A 12360-nucleotide genomic window follows, 5' to 3' on the forward strand; every position below is an offset into this window, starting at 1 on the left:
TCTCTCTGTTTCACTCCCTCCGTCATCTCCTCCACCCCCCATCACTCTCCCACCCCCCTTGTCAGCATTGTCTCAGCCCTGGAGCGGGGGTCATCAGGAGGGTGGGGTTTCTGCCTTCAATACGACAGCACTCCTCTCTGCTTGTGCCTCCTAGCGTTCAACCCCCTCCCCTCTTCTCTCCCTCCCTCCTTCCATCCAACCCTCCCACCCTCTCTCCCACTGGTCCACCCTCCCCCCACCCACACTCCTTTCATCAGCAAGCAATGAGGTAATCCCTAGCAGCCGCGTGAAGTGCAGCAAGTGCAGTGAGAGGGAGAGAAGCGAGAGCAGAAGCGAGAGAAGCCGGTGCAAGGCAGAAGCGGCGAAGATGTCAGGAGCTGTAATATCACTGGCTGTTATCAGTACCAGCTGTTAGCAGCTCGCTCGTAGGTAATAGCTGATGTTGTCACAGGCAGCTGCATGCAAGCTGCAGCTTTGGTGTTAGCGGTTTTAGCTTGTAGCCTGTTTTTCTTTTCTTTTTTTGTAGTGGTGGCACTATGTTGAGTGGCTGTTAGCCAGACAGAGAGGCAGGCAGGGGTGGGACAGGCTTAACCCAAGGGCTGGTGTTTAGATAGGACACCCCGGGTGGGGAAGAGAGAGTGAGACAGAAAAGGGAGAGGTGAAGTAGTAGAAAAAGAAGAAGAAGAAGAAAAAAGAGTGAGGTTTGAGAGAAGGTAGCAGAGGTGTGTGCCCACCATGACGGAGAGGTGTAGTCTGTGGAGTGCCCTCTCGGCTGCAGCATGCTGCTTCTATCGGGGATCCTTCATGCAGGTGCAGGTGAGTGAGCATTTGTGTGTGTTGTGCTTTTACTATTTAATACTCTGCATATGTGCAGTATATGGTCCAAGTTTCCTGCATTTGTGTATGCATGTGTGTGTATGCATGTGTGTGTTTGTGAAGGTTCACGCTTCTGTATATTTGTGGGAGGTGTGCTGACTGCTGGCTCCTCTTCTGTCCCGGCAGCTGGTAATGTCAGCCTGCCTGGTAGTTGGCAGTCTGATGATATCATAGACTTTGTACAGTACTTGGGTGTCAGATAGACTGTGTGAAAACAATGTGCGGAGTGAGTTAGAGGGAGCTGGTGAGGGAGGAGAAGGGTTTGTGTGCGTGGCTTTGAGAAAGAAACCATGGGAATATGTGTTTGCACTTTGCATGGTTGTGTATGGGAGGCAGAGAGGGAAAGTGTGTGCGGTACAGTATTCTAAGGTATCAGTTGTACTTTGGTCTAATTTAGTCTTGCTGCTGGAAACCCAATATCTGACCTTATTCCTGGACAAAATGACACCAGCGGTATATTTGTGTTTGTGTCTGTACTTCCATTAGTGATGCTTGATATTCGATGATCATTGGCGAAAAGCTTGTCGTTTCAAAATTTCAACTTTTTAACCTCTTAAGCCCCAACGCCCCCTGATACAGGGGCAAAAGGCAGGAGATCAGGTAGGCTTGGGGCTTAAGAGGTTAAAGGAAAACAAACTAACAGCTCAGTTCGGGAGGAGTGATGCTTTTTTGGGATGTTATCTACTGGGGCAAGGATGTTCAGAGTGGGAATAACAAGGCTTTCACATGACAGGAGTAATAGAAGAAGAAAATAACAGCAATGGATGAGATAATGGGAAATGACAGACTTTGGGGTACGAAAGTATGTTATTGCCTGGAGTTGTAATACTGAGCTGGACTGAAGTGGTAGTTCTCTTCTCTTCTCTTCTCTTCTCTTCTCTTCTCTTCTCTTCTCTTCTCTTCTCTTCTCTTCTCTTCTCTTCTCTTCTCCCTGCTACATGTGTTTGCAGCCAACTGTGCTGATATAATTATGCCTTTACAATGAACAGGAAGGATGCAGAGTTGTGTTTACAACTCACTGTGTTTAAGCAGGCTAATCCCCATGTTAAGTGTTGACTTGTCCCACCTTGTCTCTGGCAGCAGGACATTTTGTCAGTGTCACATCTAGCTGAGAGAGTCTTCATCCTGGATTACTTTGGTTGTCTTTTTGCATTTAATACATATGTCCGTCTTAGAGAAAGACACACACGCAGAGATTGTTGGCTCTTTTCCTTCTAGTTTTTTCTTTGAGGCATCTGCTTTTGTTTAGAGTGAAGTGATTCAGAGCTCAGAGTAATGAAGTTATTTTAATTAAATGAGGTTCCTGTGTAGTGGTGGTTTTGGTGGGGCTAAGTGTGTGCGAGTGGGGGGTAAATTAATTAGCAGTCGTTGAACAGTTAGCGTTAAGTGGGTGCTTTCTAATGTAAGAAAAAAAAAGAAACATTCACAGCAACTCAAGTTTGTTTACAAGCACTGTGATTTTTGTCTATAGACTGATATTGATTCCCCGATCCATTCCAATTAAACATAGACTGTCAAGCACAATACTGCGTGTCACGTAACCCAAACTGTGTGCGACAGAGAGCTCAAGGCTTCAATCATTACCTGTGCGCTTCAACACCACACTGCTTCTTTTTCTTTCCCTCCAGGGGTTCATTTGTTAGATTATTTGCACTTGTTACACCTTTTGTGTTAGATACTTGCAACTGGTGATCTTCCATTATGAAATAAATAAATAAATAAAAACCAAAGTGATTGTTTCACTGGTGTGTGAAGCCATTAGAGGACCCACTAATGCTGTGATATCTCTTCTCTTGGTGCTTTATGTCCCTAAAAGCTGAAGAGCTCTGCTTGAAGAATATAACATTCACTGCTGTTATGTCATTTACGGTACTTTGAGTGAGAATTAACTGGTGGTTTGGATATGTGATTTTACAAGGTAATTACAGTGTAACAAGCAATACTAAAACACTTATGCTGTACTTTTTATTTACTTCTCAGCAAAATGATTTGTTATAGAATCCATGTCAAGAAAAGACACAAATGTATTTTTACATAAAAGTCAAAGGTTAAAATCTAGCAACAGTTGTGCTTTTTTCCATAATGACAAATAAGTATGTTATTCAGTATTTTCAACATGCTTGTAAAGTAATTATTTACGGTGTATATTGGCGCTATCGGTAATAAATACAGACTGGTTTTGGCTTCACCAGTGCGGATTAGTAGCAAGAAATAACAGAAAGAAAGAAAAAATGGCAAAAAGTGAGAGTATTGTACTTTCTTTTAAACCCAGAGACAACCCAGATATACAGTAATGAACCAAAAAGCTCATAGATGAGATGAAGAATGATGTCAGAACACATTTACACTTGTCGAAGTAAGTGTAAGTCAGCTACACAATCAGTCTTCATATCTTGTCAGTTACACTTGAGTAAAACTAGGACAGCAATCTCATTGCGACTAGGAAACATTGGTGGTTACCCGGCGAATACACTGACAGGGACCGATTTAAAGGAGTTGCAGTGGCCAACTTGTAGGCTGGAAATTGATCGTGCGAAACCATAACCTGTTGGTGACCACACAGGTCGCAACCTGACGCCATGCAGGTTGTGATCAGACTTCGACTGGCAATCACCGTCAGACAGATTGGTGAATATTTGCAAAATGCAAACTCACTGCAATCAGTGTTAGTCAGTCTGTGCCAAAGAGTGGGACTTCTTTGCAATAGAGGACTGTCTTCTAGTTATATTTCTATGTAAAAAGCATGGTTGCTGAGTGCCTGTGCAGTTTAATCGCCATCCTGCAGCAAGTACGTTGCTCTTTGTTGAGGAATTTCTGAATTTCCGTTTCAAATCTATGAGGCTGGACTCTGAATATAAGTAGTTAATTTCTGTTTAATGTTAATAACTGTGTTTGTAGATGGCAAGTTTAGATTTTCACAAATTCATCACACTTAATCGCTGTATTATCACAAAAAGACTGCATGCAATCGCCAGCTTGACCCCATTCATTTGCAAACTGAAGCCATCGTCTTCTTGACACAACAAAGTCACTTTGAGGATGGTAACTGACTGTGAGTGGTTACAGACCTGCTCCCCATCTTCGAAGCAAACATTTTAAAGGCAACAAGATCACAAAATCGTTGCACACGGTCGCAATAACGGTCTTCAACCACTGAATGTATCATACCCAATGCACTGGATTCAGGAGGCTCAGGGGAAACTTTGGAAAGTTTTAATGTTAATACTTCTCAGCAAAGTTTTAAAAGCATAATTGCAGCCAAAAGGGTCATATACTATAATCATCTCTTAGAGTAATTTATGAATTAATTAATAACAGTACATTGTTGTGCGGCTGACACACCGAAATGATGTTAACACAGTGACGGTGTTCTGTGACCTCAGCTCATCAGCTGTATCAGTGAAGGGAGATTACACTTGATCCCCTGGTCTAGACTGCAGTATGCTAACCATGAACACACACACATTCATACACACAGGCATGCAGCTTAACCATTGTATTCATTATGTGCCCAGTGCTTCCAGCGCGTCTCTGTAACTGGGACAATATAACTGCCTGCTGGACTCTTGCAGTGGTTTGAACCTCCAGAAAAAGACACACACATGCACACTAACGCACACATGGAAAAAACTTATTCATATTCATTCATTCAGAATTCATAAACAGATGCACGGACATGTAAATACACAGAATGATCTTTTCCTCTACTTTGATTGTTTTTAAAGCTAATCCTTTTTGTCTAGCGTCCCAACCCCCCCAGTCCACCAATTGTATCTCACTCGCCTCTGTAGCCTCATTCCCTGCTGACCTGACAGCATGTGGCAGCCATCATGCCAGCCAGCAGCCGTTTTCTCTGTCCTTTAGCATTCCTGCAGTTTTTACCGTATCTGGAACTGTATCTGTCAACCTCCAGCCGTGGTTCATGCCACCTCCCTGCCATCCAGTCCCATGGCAGAGAGAACCAGTTTTTAGCAAACTGATACTTATTGATCTAGAGATTTAGGCCAGAATAAGGTGATGCATATGTGAAAATCTGACAGTTTGTTTACACTTTTTAAAAAACACTTTTTTTGCATAGAGTCTATACCAAAAGTTGCTGTTTCTTTTCTTCAAAAAGACCACAATTAACTTTGAGAGTTTAGATTAGATTAAATAAGAGTTGGCTTAATTTTTTTTTCTTTTTTTCTGAGAATGTCATCAGGGTTTAGGGACTGTCAGAACTTGACTGGGGTTTTTTATTTATTTGTCAAACTAATTAGGTAATTCAAAGCAACAATAGAAAATGTTGATGAAACAGTACATTTCTGACCTGCTGCAGATGGCTTTTTCTAGAAATCCTGCTACAAATAGATCTTAAATATTAAACTAGCCAGCGTTATTGCATTGGAATCCCTTCTGTAATGTCTTGTCCATGTATTGTCTACATTCCCAGGAGGAGCTCAAAATTTAATAACCGAGATTGAACCTAGTAGCACTGGTGTAGTGTCCCTTTTAAGTCTTCTATATGATGGTCATATCGCTACACAGTCTCTGCTTTGACTTTATTAGCTTGAAAGAAACAAAAATCTCCTCTTGCATGACAGATGACGTTGTCTTAAATTGGTAGGAAGCCCTTGGTTGGTTTTGGTCAACTCGCTCTGTCAGAGCAGGTTTACCAGTAATCATTTTGTGAGTCAGATCCCCAGGGGGTCCTCTGGGTTTCGTATTAGCTTTACCCATCACCCCAGTCCCTGTCTAGTCATTGCTAAGCTAGCTGTAGAAGATATGGCCCTGTTAATGCCTTTATGTGAGTGTATGTGTGCGACTCTGTGAGTGTGTGTATCTGTCCAAGCCAGAAACGGAGCCCAAACCAATTGGTATGTTTTAGTATTGAAATATTCACCATGTAATCCCCTCTTCTCCACTCCTCCTATCTCTCTCTCCCTCTCGCCCTCCTCCCCAAAGCTTTTCACCACAAATCCTCTTTTGGCGTGCCTGCCTGTCACACCCAGCAGGCAGGCAGTGTGAAGGGCAGCTGTGTGCGTGTGTGTGTCTGCTTAAATTGCCTTGTTTCAGAGCCCATATCCTCATTAGAGTGCTGTGATGTTTTTGGCACTAATGAGGAGCAAGGCTGCCTGTGTGTGTGTGTGTGTGTCTGTATGTGTCAGCTACGTACGTGTGTTTCACGTCTGCATGACTCCGTGTTTGTGTGTGTCCGCTTAGTTATTGCTTCATAGTAGAGATGATGAAACAATATTGTTTGGGCATTAGCTGAACAGAAAGCATAGTTTAAGCCAATGTAATTGATCAGCAATTATTTAGAGCAGTTAGATCTATAAAAACTGTTTAATACTTGCAAATGTTTTTGGTTTATTGAGTTTTTATAGCTCAAACTAACACATTAAGTAGCAATGAATGATAAACCCCTAATACAGTCAAAGAAATAGCTGTTGTCTTCCTAAATAAAACCTTTGAGCATTTAGTCATTATATTCATTGTATATTGTTTTTACTTTCCAAAAGGGCTTCAGATTAGTCTCTCAAAAACACTATTTGTGTTAAAAATACAGCTGCCAGTTTTGGGAGGGAAAGATGAGACTATAGTACAGTTTTAAGGAACCCCCTCTATTGGTAGGAGACAAGAAAAGATAACATTGCCAGTGCTTTGGATCCTTATCTAGCCGTCTTATCTCCTTACAGGTTTTACAAAACCTTCCTCTATCTTTGCTCCTTTAAAAGGAAAGCTATTTTTTTAGTATGACTGCTCAAAGTTTTTTGTCAAGAAGGCATACATATAAATTTAAAGATGCTTACAGTAAGTCAAGGACTTGCTGCACTATAGAAAATAATTGCACAGTTGGATTCAGTAGAAAGTGCTCTGCTCTGCGGGAGAACTGTTAAAGAAGGGATGTACTCTAACTGCTAATTCTCACTTTATATACTTTATTATTCAGTTTCAGCTACATTAAGAATACAAGTACACATAAAACATAAGGAGGGGGCTGGGGGGTGGCGGCAGAGGAACGGTGTTGATCAGTCGATTAATACAAATGTGCTGTTAGTGGTTCCCTTGAATGCAACTCAAGTGTTTTATGACCAAATTTCTACTAAGTTTGTTCTTAGTCATCTATAGAACGTCACTTTTCTGCACAGTGAAATCTGAAAGTCTTTGACTTGCAACTAATCTGACTGTCTGACTGGTCAGGCCTTTGGTGCATTTAATTTCCTTGTCCATTTCCTGTCTATTCCTCCACTGCATCAATCCAATAAAGGCAAAAAAAATAAAAAATAAAAGAAAATCCATAAAATAAAAAGCAAAATACCTGCAGCCCCTAACCAGCATTTAATTATGCTGTTACTCAACTTTCAGCAGCCAAAGCCAAACTGCGGACTTAATGCATTTGTGCTTAAAGCCTCTTACTGTGAAACTGATTTGGAAAGTGTTGAGTTTGCTTTAACAGCATGAGTCCACAAGTATATAATTTCTTCGGCAATAATTTGTCCTTCTGATACATTGTGCTCAGGCGACCCTTAAATCTTCATTTTGGCTTAGGACGTCAGATAAAGCACAGAAAGTTAAGTGGTTTTCCAGCTCCAGGTCACTGTCAGGCAGGTTACTCAAAAAGATAGAACAAGCGCTTCCATTTGTAAAGGGATGAAGTGTGGATTTACATATGTACTGACAGTTGGTTCACTGAGCATCTTATCTAATAACGGTAAACTGTTTACAAGGTTGATTGTACAAATTAAATGCTCAGCTCTGAATGCGATCAGTCTTAGACCTACAGGCAGTCACTTAAAGGCATTCGTTTCAGCAGTACTGTAATATGCATGAATGTGATCAGTGATATCTGTGTGCATAATACAGACTGTCTAGTAAGAAATGTATCTTCAGAAACTCTGTGGTTATGCAGACTCAGACTCATAACATACTCACTGTTCAAACAAGTGAAAATGCAAAAAAGGAAATGGTCTCTTCATATCGTGACTTGAAGCTGCAGGCCAGGATCATAGAGCTTTCTGGCTCAGTGCTGCATGTAATCGTCTGCTCTTTCCTGACATGATAGAAGAAAGCTCTAAAATAAAATAACATAAGAACATAAACCTGTGGTAAATGCTCCGATGCATTCAATTACAGTCTGGGCTTTTTAAACAGGCGATGACGGAGAAGAGATTATTCTGAAGAATACCTGGCTGCATGTGAAAATAAAGTGCCCTTTGGCTCATTATTATATTTTTTTTTTCTCTTCTCTTTAAACATATACGGTGGAGGACTTAAAGTAATAACGTGAATATTTGTATTCAAGTTTTTACATCATTTAGTGCCGTTGCCTCTAAAGACTTTGAAGTCACAGGTTGTTTTACTTCTTCAGATGTTTGAATCTACATATGGAGAGCTTGGTAAAACACACCAGATAATAGAAACCATTGTCTCACAGTACAGACTGTGTATAAGAGGCGGATGCACAAGCAAAAATCTATGTGTGGGAGGAGCTAGGGGTGATAGTAGGGCTGTGCGATATGACCAAAATCTCATATTCCGATAGAAGACATCTATCGTCCGATAACGATATAAATCACAAAAAATTGTACATTTTCTGTGAATCTCGGGCAGCTCGACTTGTGTGAAGTGTTTCCAGGGCGTCGTGTACCCGGAGTCGAATGTTTTAACCAATGCATGATACTATACATTTTTAGACATAGGTTGTAACGCCCGCCGTTTTCTTTGTATTTATTACACGGCGTGCTGCGGGGAAAAGCCTGTTCTAACGTTTGAGTCTAAGGTTTATTTTTTAGCACCTGACGGCTCTTTTTTGCTTCTCATCCGTAAACACTCTGAATACTCTTTCACGTGATTTAGTTTATTTTGAAAAGTCTCAACAGGATCTTGAGCTTTATTCTGAAAGGTTTATGTGGAAAATAAACAAGCGGACATGCGATGGTTTTACCGTCGTTGTTGCTAACCACAATGCATAAAAACAGGCGCTTGTCCCTCCGTAGTGTGGTTATATTAAATATAAGAGAAAGAGAGAACTTAAGAGAAATTAAAGTGACCATCAAAACGGTGAAAAAAATATTGCCGTAAACATTTTATTTTGCGACACCACAAAACAAACGATAGCATAATATGAAACGATAGACGTTTTTATATCGTCATCCGATATATATCGTTATATCGAACAGCCCTAGGTGGTAGTTCCCATCTTCAAAAAGGAGGAACCTAGGAACATGTGAGATGTAGATGGGAGTTAGCTGCCAAGCTTGCTAAAGAAAAATTAATCTGCACTTCACTGTGAATTGATTCCTGACTTTCACTTTAAAAAAAAAAAACGGGGTGAAAGGGAATGTAATGAACAGCTGACTCCTAAGTAGCACAGCTGAACATGGAACATAATGATATGGGGTCCACCTGTTAATCATAGTGGTCACACCCTTAATAATCCATGATGTTACAATTAAAATTTGAATCTAGAAGTTGAATAACAATTCACATCCAGTTAGGATTGTGCAGTCTAATATCGTTAGCGATAATAGCTGTATAAGTTTTTATGTGATATAAAAATGTTAAGATGTGATATTATAGTGCGTGGAATAACAAGATAAGGCCAGGCATGAGAGCATGAGGCGTATCCAATGTTTTAGTACCTAAAAAGCGAGCTACTTTCCAAAAAAGCACAGTACTTTTCAAAATACGTGAGAAAACTGTTCTTGCATAAGGTGGAAACGACAAACTCGTTTCACCACTCGAAGCAAAAACACAGCAAAATGAAGTGCAACCGTGATACGTAGGAGGAGATGCTAGCAGCTGGAGACATGCGACCCAAATGTAAACGAATGGCTCCACCAAAAGTTGCTGGAGTGCTCCAATCTGTATGACAGGAAGAGCAAACAGCAGATGGAAATGACTCATGCTGTTACATGGTGGAAAAGCAGCACTTTAAGCAGCTTGTTTCAAAGCTTGACTCAAGATACAACATCTCAGGTAGGAAATATTTTTCAGTTTCGTTATGTGACAGTGTTGTGGAGCTCCTGAAGAGTTGCAAGGTTAAATTATTTTAGTTATTATTAAACCAAAATGTTAGGTAGTTAGATTATAGTTTTGCTTAAATTTTCCATTGAAAAAGAACATTTACTTACTTACTTATAAATGCTTCTGCCTGCAAGTATCAATTAAACACTGTTCAGTGTTTGGTTTTCTGGGCATTTTAACATGGGTGCCTTTGTGCTTCTGTAGCCTAGTGTCCATTTGAAGGTTTGGCACTTGTTTACCTGCTTCATTTTCTAGCCACTGAGGTTGCTGCATCCTCACAAAGTTTCAAAAAGGATGATTATATTAAGAGAGGAATAGATGCTAAAAAAGCATGGACGTGCCACTAAATGAAGAGAAATGATCTTATTGGGAAAACCTTCTTACTGTGAATAATAATAATGGATTGCATTTATATAGCGCTTTTCGGGACCCCTCAAAGCACTTTACAATACCACTATTCATTCACTCTCACATTCATACACTGGTGGAAGCAAGCTACAGTTGTAGCCACAGCTGCCCTGGGGCAGACTGACAGAGGCGAGGCTGCCATATCGCGCCATCGGCCCCTCTGGCCAACACCAGTAGGCAGTAGGTGAAGTGTCTTGCCCAAGGACACAACGACCGAGACTGTCCGAGCCGGGGCTCGAACCGGCAACCTTCCGATTACAGGACGAACACCCAACTCTTGAGCCACGATCGCCCCAGAACATAAGAGATTAATTACAGACTGAACTCTAGGTTGATTGCATCCATTAGCTTTAGAGTTTATGTATGTGCAGTCACTTTGTTCACCACTGATTGAGAATAATACACTGTTCTCTCGCCATCTCCAAGTCCTCGTGTCTTCATTCATTTACAAGTTATAATGTTGAGTTTTAGGATGATTGATGGAAACTGTTGGTTTTTGGAAACAAACTTTTCGAAGTGAAATGGATGCTGAACATCAACCCTCACCAAGGAAATCACACATGCCTGTAGATCCGCGCATACACATTCAACGCTCACAGATGCTGGGAAAAACACAGCTGAGAGGGAGTGTGGCATAGTGAAGGGATTTGGGGCAGGAGGTTGCCAATTGTTTGCTCTCTTCATCTTTGACCTCTTCTGACCTCGGAGAATGCAGCGGCTTTTGGATCTTAGGCTGCTGCAGCTTTAGAGACTCAGTTCTACCAAATGAAACAAATAGCCATTCTGGCATGGGGGAGTTGTGTGCACATGCTTTAATTTCCATTGTTTCATACAAAAAGTAGGGCCTTCTGGTTTGAAATGACATACAATAAGTGCAGTCTGGAAGACGGTGCCTACGCAGACGTTGAGGTCAAGCTGATAATGGTGAGAGTGTTCTTTTGGTGAATGAGTAAACTTGACCACAAAATCAGAATAAGGACATTTATTTTTTATTAAAAAGAATGTGCTTTCTGGGATTTTTGATCTTTAAGTCTATATACACCCAATCCAAAGAGCACATTAGACAAATCCAACTGAATAAAGGATTCGCTCCTACTCGGAAGTTTGGGTTTTCCAGATGTTTTCTGCAATATTGTCAAATATGTAAAAGAATGTTTGGGTAGCAATTCTAGCATATTAAGCAGTCCTATTCTGAAGGTTAATTTTCCAATGATTCATTCACTGATTTAGGCTTATTGTTAAGCGCAAACAAATTTTCTCTGGGAGAATTTTTTTTCTCTTTTTCGGTGAAGGTCTTGCAGCTCCCCGTGCCTTTGTAGCGTTTTGCTCTAATTTCTAATAAATCCCACTGGGTAGCGTGTGTTTGAGTTACAGAAGGCCCTGGACCTCTGCGGAGATTTTAATGCATCTTTTTCCTTCATGAAAAGACCCGAGGCCATTAAAGCGTCTCTGGGTGATTTGCAGAGAGCAGCTGAGAATGCCGGCGAACGAGCGCCTTATCGCTTTCATCCGCACACGCGCTCACACAGGAGCAGATAGTCAGTCATGTATGTGTACATGCTTAAGCAGGCATGCCTAGATTGACACATTATTGCTGCAACTGTCTTGTTTTTGGGTAGGTTTTTTTTGTGTGTGTGTGTCTTGTGTCGACAAGTGAACAAGCTGCAGATACACAACAAAAGATTTCAGATTCCGCTAAGGTGCTGATAATATTTTTCTTTTAGTTACTAATGAAGCAGACTGGGGTGTTAATGTGAATCAGATACAGATACTGATTAGAGATAGGACAGATTTTATGGCTTAAGCAGTTTTTAGCTTATTGAACATAATTACATTTCAAATTAGACAGATCAGAGTAACACTCCTGCCAGTAAAATTGAGTTAATGCAGTGTGGACACACAGATCACGTGCTGGAACATCTGCAACTTAGGCATAACCATAATGATTCGGTTTTAGCAAAGGTGATTAGTTTAAGCAGAGAGACGGATGAAGAGGCTGTGTTGATATAGCTGAAGACAGCACTTATTATGCTTCCTGAATGCAATAAGGAAGTAATACAAGTGTCC

At 40.9% G+C, this 12360-nt stretch overlaps 1 protein-coding gene across 3 annotated transcripts in view; it reads left to right on the forward strand.

Annotated features, from left to right (window-relative positions):
- The first annotated feature begins 291 nt into the window (after nt 1-291).
- Nucleotides 292-12360, forward strand: part of sh2d3ca (SH2 domain containing 3Ca) — a 40933-nt gene continuing 28864 nt past the window's right edge. For 2 of the 3 annotated variants that reach the window (XM_087843605.1, XM_087843607.1), the window contains exon 1: nt 292-816. In XM_087843605.1, the coding sequence (XP_087699731.1) occupies nt 736-816 (81 nt within the window). In that variant the 5' untranslated portion in view covers nt 292-735. The remainder of the gene's footprint in view (nt 817-12360) is intronic. The other variant, XM_087843606.1, reaches the window with a different exon arrangement.

The sequence above is a fragment of the Neolamprologus brichardi genome, chromosome 7 (assembly GCF_056152115.1).
Source record: "Neolamprologus brichardi isolate AB-2024 chromosome 7, ASM5615211v1, whole genome shotgun sequence".
NCBI lineage: Eukaryota > Metazoa > Chordata > Actinopteri > Cichliformes > Cichlidae > Neolamprologus > Neolamprologus brichardi.